General features: G+C 36.3%; 1 protein-coding gene across 4 annotated transcripts in view; it reads left to right on the forward strand.

Annotated features, from left to right (window-relative positions):
• The window catches only part of LOC137396471 (zinc finger C2HC domain-containing protein 1C-like), a 62,893-nt gene that overhangs the window by 30,418 nt on the left and 9,870 nt on the right, over nt 1-22,605 (forward strand). For all 4 annotated transcript variants that reach the window (XM_068082759.1, XM_068082762.1, XM_068082760.1 and 1 more), the window contains 3 exons: nt 6,710-6,821; nt 17,126-17,503; nt 20,586-20,793. In XM_068082759.1, the coding sequence (XP_067938860.1) occupies nt 6,710-6,821; nt 17,126-17,503; nt 20,586-20,793 (698 nt within the window). The remainder of the gene's footprint in view (nt 1-6,709; nt 6,822-17,125; nt 17,504-20,585; nt 20,794-22,605) is intronic.

The following is a 22,605-nucleotide window of genomic DNA, read 5'->3' on the forward strand; positions in this document are numbered from 1 at the left end:
TGATAATCCAAAAGTGCTGCAAAAATTATTTGCGAAGTATTGGGTCACGTGATCAGATTGTGACTTGACGTTTCGATCAAGCCGACACAAAACTGTAAAGTAGCGAGCATCTATATTTGATACGGGGGCTTCGGTAAAACCCGAAGTGTTTGTCATAAACTAGTGCTACGATAAGTTTTATATTGAGCTTTTTATTGGCCTTTCAGTTCGCGTGAGAACATCATGTGACAAAACAATAACCAAACTGTAATCACTACGTCAAATAAATAAACAGATTCCAATCTACGGCGGCTTTTCGTTTTTGAGCTTTTAAGAGCTTGTAATCACATTTCCACATATTTGGCACCTACAACACAACAGAGTAAAACATGGTGAATCTTCTGATACCAAATAACTGTAATGTGAATTTTGTTGCAAGTCAAACTTTAAAGGCAATATGCTATTTGCCACTGCCACTTACTTCGGAGCTTAGTTCTCACTAGCCTAAAAGGCTTGATCATACAGCCTTGACCTTTAGTGTAGAGTTATGTCGGTTACAATATTCACATAGTCTTCTCTTGGATTCAACAGTCTAGCAGGTGTGGGAACAAACATAAGCTGTCGTACGTAAGCCTTTGAAAGTTGTGTGAGCTTTCTTTATCAAAAGTATTTTTTCTCAGATCTCAATGTCCTCCATGTCGTGGAATTTGCTCTTATCTCTGTTAGTCCTGTTCCCTTGCGGACACCGAGCAGGTTTTAGCTACGATAGTTCAGAGCAAGAGCTATTCGTCTATCGTGAACAGACTAAAATCCTGTATCAGCATTTGATAGAATCATGCGGCAACTTGCCGAGTGTTAAACGAAGTCTGGAGAGCGAAGAGAGAATTGGTGTTTATCTCGAAGTGACCAAAGAGCTTTATGAAAAGTTAGTAAAGGCCCTCATTGACTGTCGCAAACAAAATCAAACTGCTAGTAATGCGTCAGCTCTCAACTCGACAACCTCTCTGTCAACATACGCCACTTCCATGAAACCTCAAACATTCACACCGAGGGAGTGTTTAACAGCGAAGAATCTGACAGAGAGTTGGAGAATGGACAAGAGCGGAAGTGACATCAGGCCAGCAGGGCAGAATATGACTGAGTGGGCGTGCGATTCCTACCGTGACAAGGACTGGTTTAGATTCTCAGGAGCTGCAGGTTAGTTACTGAATCTCTCTAGTTTTCTCTCTTTCCTGCAGGTTAGTTACTTACTAACTCTCTAGTTTTCTCTCTTTCCTGCAGGTTAGTTACTTACTAACTCTCTAGTTTTCTCTCTTTCCTGCAGGTTAGTTACTTACTAACACTCTCTAGTTTTCTCTCTTTCCTGCAGGTTAGTTACTTACTAACTCTCTAGTTTTCTCTCTTTCCTGCAAGTTAGTTACTTGCTAACTCTCTAGTTTTCTCTCTTTCCTGCAGGTTAGTTACTTACTAACACTCTAGTTTTCTCTCTTTCCTGCAGGTTAGCTACTTACTAACTCTCTAGTTTTCTCTCTTTCCTGCAGGTTAGTTACTTACTAACACTCTAGTTTTCTCTCTTTCCTCCAGGTTAGTTACTTACTAACTCTCTAGTTTTCTCTCTTTCCTGCAGGTTAGCTACTTACTAACTCTCTAGTTTTCTCTCTTTCCTGCAGGTTAGTTACTTGCTGACTCTATCTAGTTTTCTCTCTGCTGTTTCTGTGTCAGCTCTAAATTCACTGAGTAGTTAAACCTTTACGCCGTTTTTATAGAACCAGCTTCCTTCAACAGATCATTTCACCCTTCGCATAGCTCCAATTTATAAAGCAAAGAGGCGTAGTAATTATGAGCTTGCGTATGAGATGTTTCTTCCCACAAGGTTTTTTTCTCTGCGTGATAGATGAAAAGAGTTATCAAGTCTCACAATTCTCCATATGGTAGCAAACATTACACAATCCTCCATATGGTAGCAAACATTACACAATCCTCCATATGGTAGCAAACATTACACAATCCTCCATATGGTAGCAAACATTACACAGTCCTCCATATGGTAGCAAACATTACACAATTCTCCATATAGTAGCAAACATTACACAATTAATTTGGCAAACAAAAGTTGATAAACATTGGATGGTGAGCAGATATTGTTAAGTTGTTCTCTATTAGGATTCTTTTAGTTGCTCTGCTAGTATTCAGATCGCTCTCACTCATTTGTTTCCATATTTCAGTATTCATCCGCTCTTGTTAACTAACTATTAATTTGTTATAGGAAGAATGATGCTGAATGAATGTCCGCCAATGCATAGTTGTGGCACCAGAATGCCATGGTGGACAGATGCTAAGATGCCGACACAAGTAGGGATCTCCAGTCTGATTACAATATACGGTTCTTTCCGCCCAAGCTCTACCTGTAAACTCATGGAGAGTAGGCTGTATGTGATGAGATGTTCTCTCCATACATACTCTGACCTGATCTATCGACGCACTGGAGGCTATTTGACCTGCCCCGCAGCATTTTGTGGAATGAACTGATTTATCAATGAATACTATATCAATATAATAAACAAGACAATTATGTATTTGCATTCAGATTTTGAGATGCAATTCTGAGGCCATCAGGCATGAACTACTGTTAGTACTAGTAGTCTGTAGTACTAAACTTGCAGTCTTTACTATAATAAGAGCTGTGTTTGTCCATCCGTCCATCCAAAGCCACTTTAAATTATTAAGAAAAGATTGCTTTCAAAGGGATTTTATCTAACGACTTTCACTTTGGTAGACCGACACTTGACCACCTGTGCCAATCACTGTCTTTCGCACAGTTGTACAGTTGATTATTATACTGGACAATTGCTCACAGCACGCTGAACTGCCAGGGTACTAGTATATAATAGGTATATATACTGCCAGGGTACTAGTGTATAATATACGTATATAAAACATAGTATGAAAGTATATATATGTATGTATATATATATATATATACTGTATATATATATACAGTCAAACATGGTTAACTCGAACTTCACGGGACCGAGCGAAAGTGTTCGAATTATCAGAGCGTCCAAGTTATCAGAGCACTGTCATAAGTCCATGTATTTACTTATTTATTAGTAAATACATGTACATATACAAACTATAATATAAATCAAAAGCACAAATGGCTTGTTTCAAATTAAATGCTTCTAATGTAAAGTTTAAAACGTTTTTATCAAAAAGTATAAAGATTTTTCTATCACTTGAGATTGGTTCGTTGTTTGAGGTGATGTTATTGCCCGGACGTTTTTTAGATTGACATTGGCAAAACTTGATCATTGTTGAAATGCTCAAAAGAAAAGACGTCTTTTTCTTTTGAGCGTTTTACCCACGATCAATTTTGCCAATTTTTCTTGAAGTTTATGCAAAGATTACCTCACTTTACCTTGCTTCCGAAGGGCGATCGCTAAGCGGATGTTTGGTATAAATCAAATTTCACCAAACCTTTAGAAAAGTCGTTGACAAAAATATTTTGCCGATGGTGGTAATAACGACGCTTATGAATTACGAAAAGTTGAGGTTTACCTCTATGGCTTGGAATAAAGTGATTTTCTAAAGCGATAACAACCGTTTCGTTAGCCATTGGGCAAAAAACAGTTCGAGTTAACAGTGTTGAGTTCGAGTTATCTATAGCAATTTATCATTACGTGGGAACGGACCAAAGAAACCGTTCGAGTTAACCATGTGTTCGAGCTATCCGTGGGCGAGTTATCCATGTTTGACTGTATATATATATATATATACAGTCAAACATGGATAACTCGAACTTCAAGGGACCGAGCAAAAGTGTTCGAATTATCAGAGCGTTCAAGTTATCAGAGCACTGTCACAAGTCCATATATTTATTTATTTATTAGTAGATACATGTACATATACAAACTATGTACATATACAAACTATAATATAAATCAAAAGCACAAATGGCTTGTTTCAAATTAAATGCTTCTAATGTAAAGTTTAAAACGTTTTCATGAAAAAGTATAGAGATTTTTCTATCACTTGAGATTGGTTTGTTGTTTGAGGTGATGTTATTGCCAGGACGTTTTTCAGATTGACATTGGCAAAACTTGATCGTTGTTGAAATGCTCAAAAGAAAAGACATTTTTTTCTTTTGGGGTTTTACCAACGATCAATTTTGCCGTTTTTTCTTGAAGTTTATGCAGATTACCTTACTTTACCTGGGATTCATTAAGAGCAACACTCCGAGGCAGTTCAATTAGAAGTTTTACGAGGTTTTACGGTACATTCTATATCACTCACGCTTTTTTAATAGATACTTATTGAATGTACACACGTATTCTGTGTTTAAGTCAAACGATGAATAGTTTTTTGTAGCTCAAACAACGTATACGTTTAATTACAATATTTTTTAAGACGTTTTAAACATTCAACATTCCGACGTTGATTCAACACGGAATCAACGTCGGAAAACTATTCATCACGGGCTAGCCGGGTCACGCATTCAAGGATTTTCGCCACGCACATACAAAACAACATGCGATTTTTGTTTTGTATGTGCGTGGCGAAAATCCTTGCGCGCGTGACCCGGCTAGCCCATGCTATTCATCGTATCGCAGTATAAATCAAATTTCATCAAACTTTTAGAAAAGTCGTTGACAAAAATATTTTGCCGATGGTGGTAATAACGACGCTTATGAATTACGAAAAGATGAAGTTTACCTCTATGGCTTTGAATAAAGTGATTTTCTAAAGCGATAACAACCGTTTCAGTAGCTGTTGGGCAAAAAACAGTTCGAATTAACAGTGTTGAGTTCGAGTTATCTATAGCAATTTATCATTACGTGGGAACGGACCAAAGGAAATGTTCGAATTAACCATGTGTTCGAGCTATCCGTGGACGAGTTATCCATGTTTGACTGTATATATATATATATATACTGCCAGGGTACTAGTGTATAATATATATACATACTGCCAGGGTACTAGTGTATAATATATATATATACTGCCAAGGTACTAGTGTATAATACATATATATATATATGTATTATACATATATATTATATATATATATATATTATATTATATATATACTGCCTGGGTACTAGTGTATAATATATATATATACTGCCAGGGTACTAGTGTATAATATATATACATACTGCCAGGGTACTAGTGTATAATATATATATATACTGCCAGGGTGCTGGTGTAAAATATATTTATATACATACTGCCAGGGTACTAGTGTATAATATATATATATATATATATATATATACTGTCAGAGTACTAGTGTATAATATATATACATACTGCCAGGGTACTAGTGTATAATATATATACATACTGCCAGGGTACTAGTGTATAATATATATATATATATATACTGCCAGGGTACTAGTGTATAATATATATACATACTGCCAGGGTACTAGTGTATAATATATATATACATACTGCCAGGGTACTAGTGTATAATATAACATTAATAAAATAGATACCGTATGTCATATTTAAAAAAACAATCTGATTGCGATTTTGTTTGCACTTCAATGAGCTTCAGTTTGTTGAAACACCATTTATTTCAGTTTTTACTGGTAGTTTGATTTTGATTTGATTTATCAAGCTGGTATTTGATTAGTTACTGGTATTTGATTAGTTTGATTTGATTAGATTTTTACCAGTAAAAACTAATCAAATGTATTATAGGTTGGTTGCCCGCTCGTAGTCAGACTACAGATGTATTGCTCTGATCATAGACCCACTTTTACATGTTTACAAGGGATGTCCTAGCAGATTGTAGGTTACTAGTTATTAAGATCTTGTATAGCACAAGCCACTAGTAAACCAAGACTTGCTGTGTGAATCATATACCGGTAGTTATCTTTCTTACAAATACTTGACAATAGTCACTATAGCTTGGCTTGTCTATCGTCGGAATAGTGGGGCGTAACCATAGTTAATTAATAAACAAGTTGAAATTCAGCGCTGTATCACTATTGTAGTTTGTGATCAGCTACAGGAAGTGCAAAGATCAATTTGAGACACTCAAATAAACAGCTAATTTTTCCCGTTGCTTGATATTAGACCTAATTTAAAAATTACCTCCCTTGATCAGTTTGTTGTAAGACGACAAGTTACATACATTGTATTGCATTTCTACTGTTCCATTAAGAATGTGTTACGGTTTCCTAGGCACATTTTTTCACTTGTAAAAAACTTGAAATGTGGGTCGACATTTCAAGAAGTCCTGAGTTTGGCTTAGATACCCTGAGCTTAAATTATCCTCTCTACACTGTTTTCATCAATGTCTTTTTAGTGAAACATTGACATCATTTACTGACCATGTCGGTTAGATGGCAAGGGGCTGATAATCTCATTTTACAACCATTAACTTACAACCTATTGACAAAGGGTTTACCCTTACCCTCTGTCAATGACAATTCTTCAACCTGTTGTGTGCCTCTTGTGTTGTCTCATCTATTTCAGCCATCGCGAAAATACTGCAATTCATTAACCCTTGTGAGGAGCATGTGATTGGAACATAAAATCCATAAGGGCGCCCCATGGTTTCGGGGCTAATGGGCCAGTTTACGATTACAATTTAATGACAAACAAGGCAATTTTTCAAACGGATCAGGTTAAATTCTTTGTAGATAATTCACCTTTTGCAATCGTTAGTGATAATAATCCTTCAAACATAAGGAAATAAAAGTGATAAATTTCTATGCAGGCAAGAACAGGCTGAAAAGGGTCGCAGGCGCAAGGAAGAGTCGGAGAGACGCCAAAGAGAATTAGCCTTCGAGTTACAGAGACAAAAAGAGGCAGATCAAGTGGAAGAAGATGTAAGTATCACACCCTCCTTAAGGTTAGGTTACACAGGCAATTACATCACACCCTCCTTAAGGTTAGGTTACACAGGCAATTACACCACACACTCATTCAAGTTAGGTTACACAGGCAATTACATCACACCCTCCTTAAGGTTAGGTTACACAGGCAATTACACCACACACTCATTCAAGTTAGGTTACACAGGCAATTACATCACACCCTCCTTAAGGTTAGGTTACACAGGCAATTACACCACACACTCATTCAAGTTAGGTTACACAGGCAATTACATCACACCCTCCTTAAGGTTAGGTTACACAGGCAATTACACCACACACTCATTCAAGTTAGGTTACACAGGCAATTACATCACACCCTCCTTAAGGTTAGGTTACACAGGCAATTACACCACACACTCATTCAAGTTAGGTTACACAGGCAATTACATCACACCCTCTTTGAAGAATAGAGAAAGCATAATATTTTTATGCGTTATTATTTATCTTGAGGTGTTGACTGATGTTCTAAAAAAAGAATCAAGGAGATTGACCAACCAGAAGCTGAGATATAGCCAGCTAAACACAGGTCTACCAAAAACATAAGTGTTTTGGTAATCATCAATATATGACGTATGAAATCGACTTGTGTGCCATTGGTCAATTAAGCCAACTAATGCGCTCTCCTATAACAATCACGGCGTTTTAGTTGGTTTAATCCCTAGAAGTATAGAACAATCAAATTGGGCCTAACAATCATTGCTCTGAGAATTCCGAACCAGTCCCTCTGACGTGTAGATTAGTTTTAGAATAAAATAATTACACGCATCTATTATTTCGCAACATTCTGCTATCACTTTCTACAAATTATATTGGTTACATCATTTATTCTATACGCAGTTATATTATTATTTTGTATAATATGCATTATGATTATTATATTAATCATAAAAATAATCATAGATAAGATAATAGATCAATAGAAAAATCAAATCAAAAGTTATCGTTTTCTTTTCTTACAGCAAGAGCAGCACGGTCAAGTTATTCTTTTTAAGAGTATGGCTGTAGTGAACTTACAGTCTTTTAATAGTGACGATAATCATGAAAATCAATTAAATGCTGCAGTAGATACACAGTAGAAAAATGACGAATGAACAAAAATTCACATTTCCATTTCTTATTCTAAACGAACTGCGATCGCGGATGTCGCATATAGACTATACACGCGCCGTTCGTTGAACAGAGGATCTTCGGAACATATCCGTGGAGATTGATTTAAACCATAACTGTCACGAACAACTTTTATTGTATTTACTAGGTAAATCAGACACGCTGATTCCGATTTTGTACTCAAAATAAAGATTAGTCCACTAACCTTCAAAGTCATTTAGGCTTTTTTAAAGCGTTTCAATATCCGTTTCGAAAACAACACAATCGGCATTACAAGCTCCGCCCATAAATATGTGACGAAACCTAGCTTTTTCAGAAACGGAAGTTAGGAAAGTTTAGTCCGATTTAGAATAATAGAGATGGGTGTCTTAAAACCCATTATTATCTAAATCCAGCCTGTAAAATAGTTTCAGTTTTTTATGAAAGGGATATAAACTATTTAAAATTGCTCGCAGCTTGTTACATGACGTTTAAATGGGCTGGACGCCGAGAAAAACGAGCTCAAAAAGCGCGGTTTTATCACAAGCTAGCGTTGTTATCGCGCTTTTTAAATATGCAATGCTAAATAGCTCATCTACCTTTCAGAAAAGACTGATATTATTTTTAAAGCTGGATTTAGATATTAATAGATTTTAAAACACCCATCTCTATTATTCTAAATCGGTCTAAACATATCTACGTAATTTCTGTTCCTAAAAAGCTAGGTTACGTCAAGTATTTATGGGCGGAGCTTGTTATGCCGATCGTGTTGTTTTCGAGACCGATATTAAAACGCTATAAAAAATCCTTTATTACTCTGAAAGTTAGTGGCCTAATCTTTATTTTAATTACAAAATCGGAATCAGCATGTCTGATTTACTTAGCAAATACGATAAAAGTTGTTCGTGGCAGTTATGGTTTAAAAGTTGAAGCGCAATAGTCAAAATCTGCTCTTCTGTTTTGAAAAATCACGGCGAGGGGTTGTGGGCAAATGCCTTTACCACACAATGTTTGCTTGATTTTCCTGAGAAACCAGAGCTAGTCTGTAAATTATTCACTATCGCGAGAAGCGTTTCACATCTCGTAGCCAAAACAATCATTATACGTAACGGCCGTAAGGGTGTGCAACTCCGGCACATGAACATTAAGTCGATTTCATATGTCACAGTTTTCAGGATTTTCGAAGGGTTTTCCTCTGATTCTTTATTAGGTAGACCTGTGTTTGGCTGGCTACATCTCAGCTTCTAGTTGGTCAATCTCCTTGATTCTTTTTTTAGAACATCAGTCAACACCTCAAGATAACTAATAAAGCATAATAATATTATGCTTTCTCTATCCTTTAAGGTTAGGTTACGCAGGCTATTACACCACACCCTCCTTAATGTTAGGATACACAGACAATTACATCACACCCTCCTTAAGGTTAGGTTACACAAGCAATTACATCACACAGTCCTTAAGGTTAGGATACACAGGCAATTACATCACACAGTCCTTAAAGTTAGGATACACAGGCAATTATATCACATCCTTCTTAAGGTTAGGATACTCAGACAATTACATCACACCCTCCTTAAGGTTAGGTTACACAGGCGATTACATCACACCTTCTTTAAGGTTAGGTTACACAGGCAATTACATTACACCAGCCTTCAAGTTAGGTTACACAGGCAATTACATCACATCCCCCTTAAGGCTAGGTTACACAGGCATTTACATCATACCCTCCTTCAAATTAGGTTACACAAGCAATTACATCACACCCTTTTTAAGGTTAGGTTACACAGGCAATCACATCACACCCTCTTTAAGGTTAGGTTACACAGACAATTACATCACACCCTCCTTAAGGTTAGGTTACACAGGCAATTACATCACACCCTCCTTAAGGTTAGGTTACACAGGCAATTACATCACACCTTCCTTAAGGTTAGTTTACACAGGCAATTACATCACACCCTTTTTAAGGTTAGGTTACACATGCAATTACATCACACCCTCCTTAAGGTTAGGTTACACAGGCAATTACATCACATCCCCCTTAAGGCTAGGTTACACAGGCATTTACATCATACCCTCCTTCAAATTAGGTTACACAAGCAATTACATCACACCCTTTTTAAGGTTAGGTTACACAGGCAATCACATCACACCCTCTTTAAGGTTAGGTTACACAGACAATTACATCACACCCTCCTTAAAGGTTGACTTGCAACAAAATTCACATTACAGTTATTTGGTATCAAAAGATTCGCCATGTCTTACTCTATTGTGTTGTAAGTGCCAAATATGTGGGAATGTGATTAAAAGCTCGTAAAAGCTAAAAAACGAACAGAAAATCGCAGCCACACGAGACCGCCCTAGTTTGGATTCGTTTTCCAAAACGGCTAAAATGTGACGTATGTGTGCTAAAACGGCTAAAATGTGTGCGAGATAGTTTATGTTTACACTTTCATGCATCCTTATTCGTCGAACTATTTTCACAAATATACTTCACGCTTGCAATAAAAACCATGTCTATTGTTCTTACGCGTCTATTTTATCGGCATCGTAATGCTGCAACTTTGAGCACTGATATCTCAAAACATAGCATAAAAATATGTTTAGTTTTTTAAGCTTAGCTTGAACGATTGCATATCATTCTCTGATAAAAATGATGAGCCTTTTGGTCCGCTATGATGGTTGAAAAATGCTGTAGAAATTTTTCGCGCCATATAGCGGGAAGTGTAAGTCACATGATCAGATAATGTTAGTTTCAGTTCAAGTTTGATCTATCGCAAATAGCAAACACGCTTTCTCATATTAAACTTGTTTATTTCAATTCGTCATGTCTAACGCGCCACATAGTGTTTGTGCAGCTGAGAAGCACCTTTTTTTGGCCAAGAGCTGAGAAAAGACCAGACCTTCACCGGGCGTGGAGCAACTGGGTGAAGCTGGATGTGACAAACTTTATTTATTCGCCTGCTTACTCTTACCTTTGTTTTCGCCAGTTCAAAGACGACATGTTTTCTAACCTGTTTGCATACTCCACATATCACCAAAGCACGTGAGTAATTTATTTTATGAACTACTTGTATTAGTAGTTGTAACTCGGGTTATTATCTAGTATTCTCCTAATAGTACTGTATTAATCTATATTTAATATAACAATATTAATGTCATTTAATTGTAATATTATATTATTAGTATTTTATCTTTTTAATTACGTGTATTATTCTTATTATAATAACAAAACTAATTCATACTGCATATCTATCTGTAAAACGTAATATATTAATATATAATTGATAAAATAATGTTGTTTCACGATTAATTTCGCCAAATTTCTTAACCCCACTCACTTATAGATATGTTATATAAAATAGTTATTGTCATTTTCTGGTATCATGTTAATAGCATATTAATATTATTAGTTGATTATTATTAGTATTAGATGAAGAGTTTGTGCCAATCACTGAAGACTGGGAAGAGTTTGAGCGCTATGTTGGCCAGCGTCAAACGCTCTCCAATTACATGTAAGATAGAGCTGAACTAAACCAAACTTGACAAAATATAAAAAATATCCATAGAGTTATTACTCACATTTTATCTTTACAATATCATGGATTCTGATAGGGTTTTGTAAAATCTGTGTCATGATTGCATGGCTATATATTTATTCTTTTTCTGATCAAGCAAATATGATATAATAACAGGAAATGATGTTGTACAAATCTTATTGCAAGTCAACTATTGTGTTGTGATTTCAGAACCGAATCCTCCTTCAAAGAGGAGAAAATAATAGTAAGTGTGACAGCACTCCAGCGACTATTTCACTGTCACACCTGCGCCCTCCCCTGCTCATTCACGATGGTGCGAGAAGGCGGATGGGTAGAGTTCAAGGTTACATATGCCTCCTGTCACCGATCGTACACTTGGGAAACAACTGCCAGAGTGAACAGAGCTCACGCCATCAATCCCCTGCTGGCAGCTGCATCACTCTTTTCTGGCGGATGCCTTACGCAGAACCTCTGTTTTCTGTCGCTCCTGAACATCGCAATACCAAGCCACAGCGTTTGCCCCTACCAACAAAGAGAACACTTACATGGTATGAGTGTTAATATTTACTCATAAACTTGGAAAATGTGAGTAAAAGCTTGGCACACTAATTGAATAACAACATTTAGAAACAATTTTTTTTTTAAATGAAAATATGTCATCCTTCAAGCAAAATATATTATAATTCAAAATTCTGATTCTTCATCATAATATAGCACAAAAAGGGGGAAGAGAATTCTACATTCTTAGACTAATGATAATGATACAAATTAATCTTGTATAATGAAGTTTTACAATATTTTACAGTGTATTGCTGAGCAGTACACCCTGCATAACGAGGGATTGATGGCAGCAATCGATTGGGAGCTTGATTTGGCAGGTGACGGTAGATGCGATAGTCCGGGGCATTGCGCACTATACAGAGCCTACACTATGATGGATCGGAGCTGCGGTTTAATAGTCAGCAGCCATCTTGTCAAGGTAAAACTTTGACAGTTTTTACTTCACAGCCTGACAAAAACCCAAATTTTTTAGTAGTTATCAATACATAAACATGAAGTTGCTCATCTAGCTAAATAGTTCATTCAAATAATGTGAAAGTAATTGTTGGTCGTAACTTTCTTTACTTTGCAGTCAACAGAGACCATCAGCTCTAACACCATGGAGCTGAAAGGCTTCAAGCGATGCCAGTCCGATCTAATTTCCCACGGCCTGAGAGTGAGGTCCATTACAACGGATGTTGTTACAAAGGTTGTGTGCATACTGCAAGCTTGTGTTTTGGCTTATGCCGCAAATTTGTCACCGTGAGCGACGGCCTCTACCTGCATGCTTGGTGTCTAAGATTCGGGCTCTTTTCCCACCAACGGATGATGAAGAAGAGTTTGCAGACTTGCAAACAAGATTTGCGGCATAAACCAAAACACAAGATTGCGGTATGCACACAACCTTTTCCGAGCATTTGGCGATGGCTCTCCAAATGGGAATAGATTATCTACCAAAACAACTATTGAAAAACAATAATTGCTGATCATCAAAATAATCTCGATCTTTATATAATAAAATCATAAAACTAATACACTCTCTACTGTAGTAAGTGTACAAGCCAAATATACCAGTTCTCCTTGTGTTCCACGAGTTCAGAATATGTGTGTTCAACTGATGCATTAAATGTGTAACACAAGAATTGTAGATAATGCTTGACACATTAGCATAGCCTTGGTGTTGTTGGCATTAAATGAATATCCAACTCACTATGATATCGCAGGTAATTATTCCACCTCAACTCAAGGGGTGCAGACGCCACAAATTCGTTTACACCAGGATGCATACGCAGGCATTCATGCTCCCCTCGGTCAAGGAGACAATGCGCAAACTCAGCATAATGGCAGCACAAACATTCAGGAAGAGATGGCATGTCTTGACAACGCTCGCAGGCACACCACTCTGTAGCCGGTGGTATTAGCTCCTAAAGAAATGAACAGATATGTCTATGCAACCATAGCTAATACATCAGGTCGATGTGATCCAACAGTATATCAGTGCAGCACTAGATTTAAATATTAAAATTGTTAATGTTGTCATTCGAGAAAAATCTGTAATTATTTTTTCGCAATATTGAAGCGATAATTATCATCATTAAAATCATGTATAATAATATTCGTTCTATCACTCTCAAGCTAAAACTATTACTACTAGCTAGCTTGGCACATAAGAGCTGGCTAGTGGCGGTGCTTACTTGCTGGGAGGTTTGATTCTGTTGAGGATCTTCTTCAGATAGAGCGTCAGGCTCGAAACGTCAGGCAGAATTTGCGTTTTTGCGTCAGGCAGAATTTGACATTTTTTATGATCGCAACTCAGACATGAATAGTCGAACGGAATGGCCAAGCCGAAACTGTAAAGTAGCGAGCATCTATATTTGATACGGGGTCTTAGGTAAAACCCGAAGTGATTATCATAAACTATTGCTACGATAAGTTTGATATTGAGCTTTTCATTGGCCTTTCAATTCACGCGAGAACATCACGTGACAAGACAATAACCATACAGCGCGGATACGTCATGGAAATCAAGAGATTCCAATCTACGGCGGCTTTTTGTTTTTGAGCTTTTAAGAGCTTTTAATCACATTTCCACATATTTGGCACATACCACACAACAGAGTAAAACATGGCGAATCTTTTGATACCAAATAACTGTAATGTGAATTTTGTTGCAAGTCAACCTTTAAGGTTAGGTTACACAGACAATTACATCACACCCTCCTTAAGGTTAGGTTACACAGGCAATTACATCACACCTTCCTTAAGGTTAGTTTACACAGGCAATTACATCACACCCTTTTTAAGGTTAGGTTACACATGCAATTACATCACACCCTCCTTAAGGTTAGGTTACACAGGCAATTACATCACACCCTCCGTAAGGTTAGTTTACACAGGCAATTACATCACACCCTCTTTAAGGTTAGGTTACACAAACAATTACATCACACCCTCTTTAAGGTTAGGTTACACAGGCAATTATATCACACCCTCCGTAAGGTTAGTTTACACAGGCAATTACATCACACCCTCTTCTAGGTTAGGTTACACAGGCAATTACATCGCACCCTCTTTAAGGTTAGGTTACACAGGCAATTACATCACACCCTCTTTAAGGTTAGGTTACACAGGCAATTACATCACACCCTCTTTAAGGTTAGGTTACACAGGCAATTACATCACACCCTCGTTAAGGTTAGGTTACACAGGCAATTACATCACACCTTCCTTAAGGTTAGGTTACACAGGCAATTACATCACACCCTTCTTAAGATTAGGTTACACAGGCAATTACATCACACAGTCCTTAAGGTTAGGATACACAGACAATTACATCACACCCTCCTTAAGGTTAGGTTACACAGGCAATTACATCACACAGTCCTTAAGGTTAGGATACACAGACAATTACATCACACCCTCCTTAAGGTTAGGTTACACAGGCAATTACATCACACCCTAGCTTGCATGTTGACAATGTTTCTTATCTATATATACATGTATATATATTTCTCAAAGTTTGTGGGTGGATATATGTGTCCCTCTTAGTGCTGCACGATAAAATGATATAATTCGATGTGACGATATATTTCAGTGGATGATTTTATATTTGGTCAGTTTTCAAATCGATATGAATATCGAAGCCGATATTTTATCAGAATATCGCCTTATGTTATTTTGCAAAACCGGAGTTGTTCATTCTCTTTATTGTAAAGAGGGGACAGCTCCTGTTTTTTCATCCAATATTAACCAAAATCCTCTTATATCATTCATGTTTAAGCCTAACATTATATGTCGAAAGAAGATAACTCCAATGTTCGATATTTTTCGAATTTCGATATATTTAGAAACCAAATAATCAAATTTACATGCAAAGGTATCATGCAGCACTAGTCCCTCTAGCTATAGCGCATACTGAATATTTTACCTATGCGCCCATGCGTTACGACACCCCTGTTAGGAACTATTTTGCGTAAGGTTCAATTGCTAGATCTGGGGTCAAGGCCAATTCTTCTTACGCGGACAATTATATTGCTTCCGTGGAAGAGCCTCAACATGATCTCTCCGTTCGGTCAGACAAAGCCAGTACGTTATCTCATTTTTACATTTGTACCGGTATCGAGAGGTACCAGTATCATCGTATTCAAAGTTTTGATGGATAGCGTCTGGAGGAACAGTAACCTTTTTTATACACACACACTTCTATGCAAGGATTATTATTATTAATTCTATGTATTTAGAATTTTTATTTTGTTTTCTCAGTTCGTACTAATTGTATCATTACCGAATCATCTTTTATTATAATTGTAGCAAACTGACTTATTTTAGCTATTACTTGCTAATTATTTCACTTTTACATCAACCTTTTTATAGTCGTTTTTTTTTTTTAATTTATTTGACCTGCACGAAATATTTTCTTCATGATATGAAGTTTAAAAGTTGTTTAACAATGTATGAAAACCTTTACAGTTGTTTTTATTTTCTCTCTTAATTTATTTCAATTACACAAAACACTTTTCTCATGATATTTAGTTTGAAAGTTAGAATAGCAAATGTTTTTATATGTTAAATACAAGTCAATTTTCTGTTCAAAGACTTTTTTTATTACCCGGGTAACGCCGGGGTTGTACAGCTAGTCTATACATATTTCTGAAAGTTTGTGTGTGGATATGTGTGTCCCTTCAGCTATAGTTATTAAAATCTTGGAATAAAGAATCCGTACCGAAGAAGATTTGATCTTGGACCTTCCCGTTCGCCAGTCCGACGCCATATTGACAGAGATTGATATAAACAGAGATTGATTTGTTCGCTTGCCGATGTATGTCGCTATATGGGAGCAAATACCCAACAGCTGTGCGTACTACGCAAATACTACTGCTACTGCGGCGAATAGTTCCCATTAGTAAGCTTACTCAAATTTTCCATTGGCAATGTGCCAGGCTAATAGCAAGTGGGAGGCAACTCTCATTACTTTTTGTTGTTTATAAGCTGATTTTTAATACCCGGGCAACGCCGGGAAGCACAGCTAATCATACATTATATGAAGAGTGACTATACCTTTGCATCACATTAATTGAACCATCGTTATGATTCAAGTTTTTAACCTCCAAGGATTTTTAAAGTGATATCTTTGTGTTACTATAATGTTAACCAGTTAACACTTCAGAGAGCTTGAGGGTGCATATTGCCTTAATCATGACTGCTTTACTTCAAGAGGAGTTTCATCTGGTGGTCAGTATAAACTGTGTTACTATAAAACTCAGCATACTGTGGCCAGTCTAAACTGTGTCACTATAAAACTTAACATACTGTGGCCAGTCTATACTGTGTCACTATAAAACTTAACATACTGTGGCCAGTCTAAACTGTGTCACTATAAAACTTAACATACTGTGGCCAGTCTAAACTGTGTCACTATAAAACTTAACATACTGTGGCCAGTATAAACTGTGTCACTATAAAACTTAACATACTGTGGCCAGTCTAAACTGTGTCACTATAAAACTTAACATACTGTGGCCAGTATAAACTGTGTCACTATAAAACTTAACATACTGTTGCCAGTATAAACTGTGTTACTATATTCAACAGGCACAGGCTGAAATGATTAAACAGTTAGAGGAAAAGCTACAAGAAAAACAGAGAGACTTGTCTGAAATTCAGCGAAGAAAGCCCCGAGACATCCTAGACTATAGCTCACATCAAGACTCTGAGCACTATGACACAAGTAGGCAGGACTACGCAAATAGCAGACAAGACCACACAGGTAGCCAACTAGAGCACAGAGCTAGTAGACTAGATCACAGAGTTAGTAGGCAAGACCACACAAATAACAAACATGCCCAAAGAAACAGAAAAGCTACTCAAGGCACCGGTGTGATTCAGAGGAATGCAAGGTTGGATAACAACTATAGTGAGCATTCCAACAGCGATGATGATGTTTATGTTCCACCAACAAGACCAAAGAGGGTAACTAAATGTTATGAAAGGCTGTTTCAGCCAACATATTGTGCAATGAATTGTTAATAGATCCCTCTAAACACAAACCTACTAAGAGTGATACACAGGTGTCAATTTACATCGTGTCAACTAAATGTAACACTTCTGCTTACATATTTATATTTTTGTATGGTTGGAAGGGTTGTATGCTTTCTGAGATTCTGCGTATGATTTCACAAACTCATTAATAGTTTTGGATTTGAATTGGCAAGGTGTCTTTTTTGGCAAAACCACCAAAATGTTTTCAGCTATCAAATTTACCAGAGAAAAGTTGAATAATTTATAGATCTCAGCGATCTATAGATCTATTATCTATAGATCTCAGCATTTGTCTGTCGGTCATCTGTTCAGCTATAGCAACGAAAAATCACCTTCGTACTGGATTTGAATTTGTGACATTCAAATCACAAGTCTACTAACAAGCGTGTGTAACTACAAGGCTAAGCTGTTCTTATCATTCCCATTGCTCATACCATATACTGTACATCCAGTTTTAAGAACCTCAGTTTGCCTAGCAATGTCAATTTTATTGTCAGCTCTCTGTACAAAAATAGGACAACTCCGATTTGAGTGGTTCGAGTCTGATGCATTGTAGGACTAGCTGTCAAACACATTGCAGATTTCCATTGTTCTCCCGATCATCATTGATATGTATGACCGCATATGTGTATGCAGTCTGATCAGTGCAACAATTTCAGTAGACGGCATATTTGGAGTTGTTTTACAGTATGAGACACAACTTTCAATAAACTTATTGGTGTACTTGAATCTATTCCCGTAGACGGGTAATGCAGCTAGTATATATATAAATCTCAAAGTGTGAGTGTGCGTACGTGTGTAGTTCGGTATGTCCAGTTATAGTTATTAAAATCTTGGAATGAATCCGTATCGCAGAAGATTTGTGTATAAAATGGTGAGTCACAGACAAACTTTCATTAAAGAATAGAGAAAGCATAATATTTTTATGCTTTATTATTTATCTTGAGGTATTGACTGATGTTCTAAAAAAAGAATCAAGGAGATTGACCAACCAGAAGCTGAGATATAGCCAGCCAAACACAGGTCTACCAAAAAAACAAGTGTTTTGGTAGTCATCAATATATGACGTATGAAATCGACTTGTGTGCCATTGGTCAATTAAGCCAACTAATGCGCTCTCCTATAACAATCACGGCGTTTTAATTGGTTTAATCCCTAGAAGTATAGAACAATCAAATTAGGCCTAACAATCATTGCTCTGAGAATTCCGAACCAGTCCCTCTGACGTGTAGATTAGTTTTAGAATAAAATAATTACACGCATCTATTATTTCGCAACATTCTGCTATCACTTTCTACAAATTATATTAGTTACATCATTTATTCTATACGCAGTTATATTATTATTTTGTATAATATGCATTATGATTATAATATTAATCATAAAAAATAATCATAGATAAGATAATAGATCAATAGAAAAATCAAATCAAAAGTTATCGTTTTCTTTTTTTACAGCAAGAGCAGCACGGTCAAGTTATTCTTTTTAAGATTATGGCTGTAGTGAACTTACAGTCTGTTAATAATGACGATAATCATGAAAATCAACTAAATGCTGCAGTAGATACACAATAGAAAAATGATGAATGAACAAAAATTCACATTCTCATTTCTTATTCTAAATGACTTGCAATCGCGGATGTCGCATATAGACTATACACGCGCCGTTCGTTGAACAGAGGATCTTCGGAGCATATCCGTGGAGATCGAGTTAAAATTTGAAGCACAATAGTCAAAATATGCTCTTCTGTTTTGACAAATCACGGCGAGGGGTTGTGGGCAAATGCCTTTACCACACAATGTTTGCTTGATTTTCCTGAGAAACCAGAGCTAGTCTGTAAATTATTTACTATCGCGAGAAGCTTTTCACATCTCGTAGCCAAAACAATCATTATACGTAACGGCGGTAAGGGTGGACAACTCCAGCACATGAACATTAAGTCGATTTTATACGTCACAGTTTTCGGGATTATCGAAGGGTTTTCATCTGATTCTTTATTAGGTAGACCTGTGTTTGGCTGGCTATATCTCAGCTTCTAGTGGCTCAATCTCCTTGATTCTTTTTTTACAACATCAGTCAACACCTCAAGATAACTAATAAAGCATAATAATATTATGCTTTCTCTATTCTTAAAAGTTTTCTCAGGAGATTTAGCTATTAAAACTGACCTTTTACTTCTTTAACGGTTGAAAAGCCTGACGGAAGGTTTAAGACGCTTTTCCTTGCAAACTTCAGGTCCAATAAGCATCTTTCTTGAAGATTGTTCAATAAAAGACTCGGTTTCCCAGCTCTTTAAGCATTAGATAATCTTCGTATTAAATTGTTAATAAGTAATTATTTTGTGGTGCAAAATCTGTGATTAGCTAATTTACTTTAGGCCAGTACCTACTGCATAATAAATGTGGTGTACTCACAGTATGATGGCTACTTAAGGCTCTAATTCCATAATAAAACTGGACTTTTTTCTTGTGAACATGAAAATGTATTTGATGGGACTTGTTAATCTACAAGTACCTTTATTTATTCACTTCGGAAGTGGATCGTATGCTCCAAGGGATGCCAGCAACCGTTCCTTGTTTGTCATCTGAATGTTTTTTCTAATGCGCTATCTCGCTATAGAGCCACCTCAGAATCATTAATTTATGTATGTTATGTTATATTATCTGATTCAGTCGTTTTTTTCTGTATTTTACAAGCTTTGATTGTGTTGAGAGAAAAGATAGCACGTTTTCTACTTTTGGTCAAACAAAATGTTCCATTTACTTTTAAGCTAGTTGCCGTTCAGACAAAAAGTTTTATAGATTTACAAGCCTTTTCAAATACTATCTAATATACTATCTAATATGTTGTAGTTCATTTTATTATTTGGTTGGATATTTCTATGTATTTGGTAGTAATGGTTAAGATATTTCGCAAATTAAGTTTTAAATTTATTTTGAGTCTCTCTCACTATGAATAGTGTTATATATAATATGTTTGTTTCAAAGTCATTAACACGTGTTGTTTTGTTTAGGTAACGAGAAAAGATGGCAAGTCAAGATCAACTCAGCCTGCGGTTGATGTTTCCTCTCAGCCCACTCAAGTCCAGAACTTACCCCATAAGTTGGGAGCTAAGGTTAAACAGCATGAACTTAACAGCACTTATAGAGTGTCAAGGGAAAAGAGCATTCCCATAGCAGCGCAGACTGAGGAGTTGCCTCCTTTCGTAGTTGATGGAGAAGGTGAGAGCCAACACCGTTTTTTGATTATTCAGCGGTCAGGGATCAAGCATAAACACGTTTATGTGATTCCTTATTAAAACATAGTTACATAGATTATGGTGAGAAGGTGTTACACAGTATATCTGTGAATGGAAAAGTTTGATATCTCATCTATTATAGTAGTTAAGGGGGTCATTTGATGGTAACGTGACGTCCCGTTATGCTATGCGGCTATTGTGACCAGTCATTTAAATGATTAATTTGATTGATGAATGATTGATTAAATTGATTGATTTATATTACTTATTGTTTTGCTGGTTGCTCCAGCATGACTATAGTAGCTGGTAGGCAGTTAGACTAATTGTGGAAGTTTCAGAGCAATATATTCTATATATTTTATTGTATTAAGGATTTGCTTCGATTTTTCATGTTTTGCTTTTTCAAAAGTTTATAGTTGCATGGAAATTAATGTGAATGTCACATTTTGTGTAGCAATTGTATTTGCAGGCATTTATGATTCCATTTCTGTAGGCATTGCAGGCAGTTCTCTAGAGGCTTCCTTCATCATTTCAGTTGATGCATGAGCTAAAGCTCACCTTGTCTCGTGTACTCACTGAACCCCATCAATTAGTTCTGTGACATCACAATGGCTATTTTAAATCAGTTCATTTGTACACATATAACTATAATACTGATAACATACATTCATTTCTGTACAGTATACTATACTGACTGCTTAATTTGTAAGAAAAATATTATTCATAATATGTTCATAATATATTAAAATTGTTAAGGTTTCAAATAATTGAGAATAGTGATGGTATGAGAGGTCTTCAGTCTGCATGGAAATTTCTATAAAATCACTAGTTATTACAGAGTCACTAGTTATTACAGAGTCACTAGTTATTACAGAGTCACTAGTTATTACAGAGTCACTAGTTATTACAGAGTCACTAGTTATTACAGAGTCACTAGTTATTACAGAGTCACTAGTTATTACAGAGTCACTAGTTATTACAGAGTCACTAGTTATTACAGAGTCACTAGTTATTACAGAGTCACTAGTTATTACAGAGTCACTAGTTATTACAGAGTCACTAGTTATTACAGAGTCACTAGTTATTACAGAGTCGCTAGTTATTACAGTCACTAGTTATTACAGAGTCACTAGTTACTAGGAATTCCACTGTCATGCAGCCCACGACCAAAGTGATATTGGAAAAAAGAAAGGGTACTGATGGTTGAGAAATGCAATATTAGCAGTCAAATGGCACTGCAGTGCAATAGGATAACTGCAATGGTAGCTGTAATGTACTGGGTGTGGGTGTTATTATATACAACAAACAGCAATAATGAAAGGAAAAGATTATATGTTTATCTCTCCCCCTGCAACAGGAGAAATGCAATATTGGCCAATATTAGAAGTAAAATGCACTGATATTATTAGAATAACCAATATTATTAATATAGTAATAATATAAAACCAATGCACAATTTTGTTAACATTTCAAAACATCATAGCTAACAATATCAAGAAGAATATCCAAACTTATAATTAACTATCGTAATCTCATAAGAATCGTTAGAAAAAAATATCATTGTCATTTCCTTTACTTACACTGCGTTGGACATCAGTTAGAATACCAAAGTACTCAAATGTGTCTAAAATGTCATACTTTGAAATCGGCAAAAATGAAACGATTTCAGTACTCCTACATTAATTACAGAAACCTTCGGCAATTCGACAATGCTATAGACTGGTGAAATGTGCACGTTTTTTTCGTGAAATGCACACGACTTAATCGTTCTATTCCCTGTCGCTCAGCGTTTCAA

This window comes from Watersipora subatra, chromosome 5 (assembly GCF_963576615.1).
Source record: "Watersipora subatra chromosome 5, tzWatSuba1.1, whole genome shotgun sequence".
NCBI lineage: Eukaryota > Metazoa > Bryozoa > Gymnolaemata > Cheilostomatida > Watersiporidae > Watersipora > Watersipora subatra.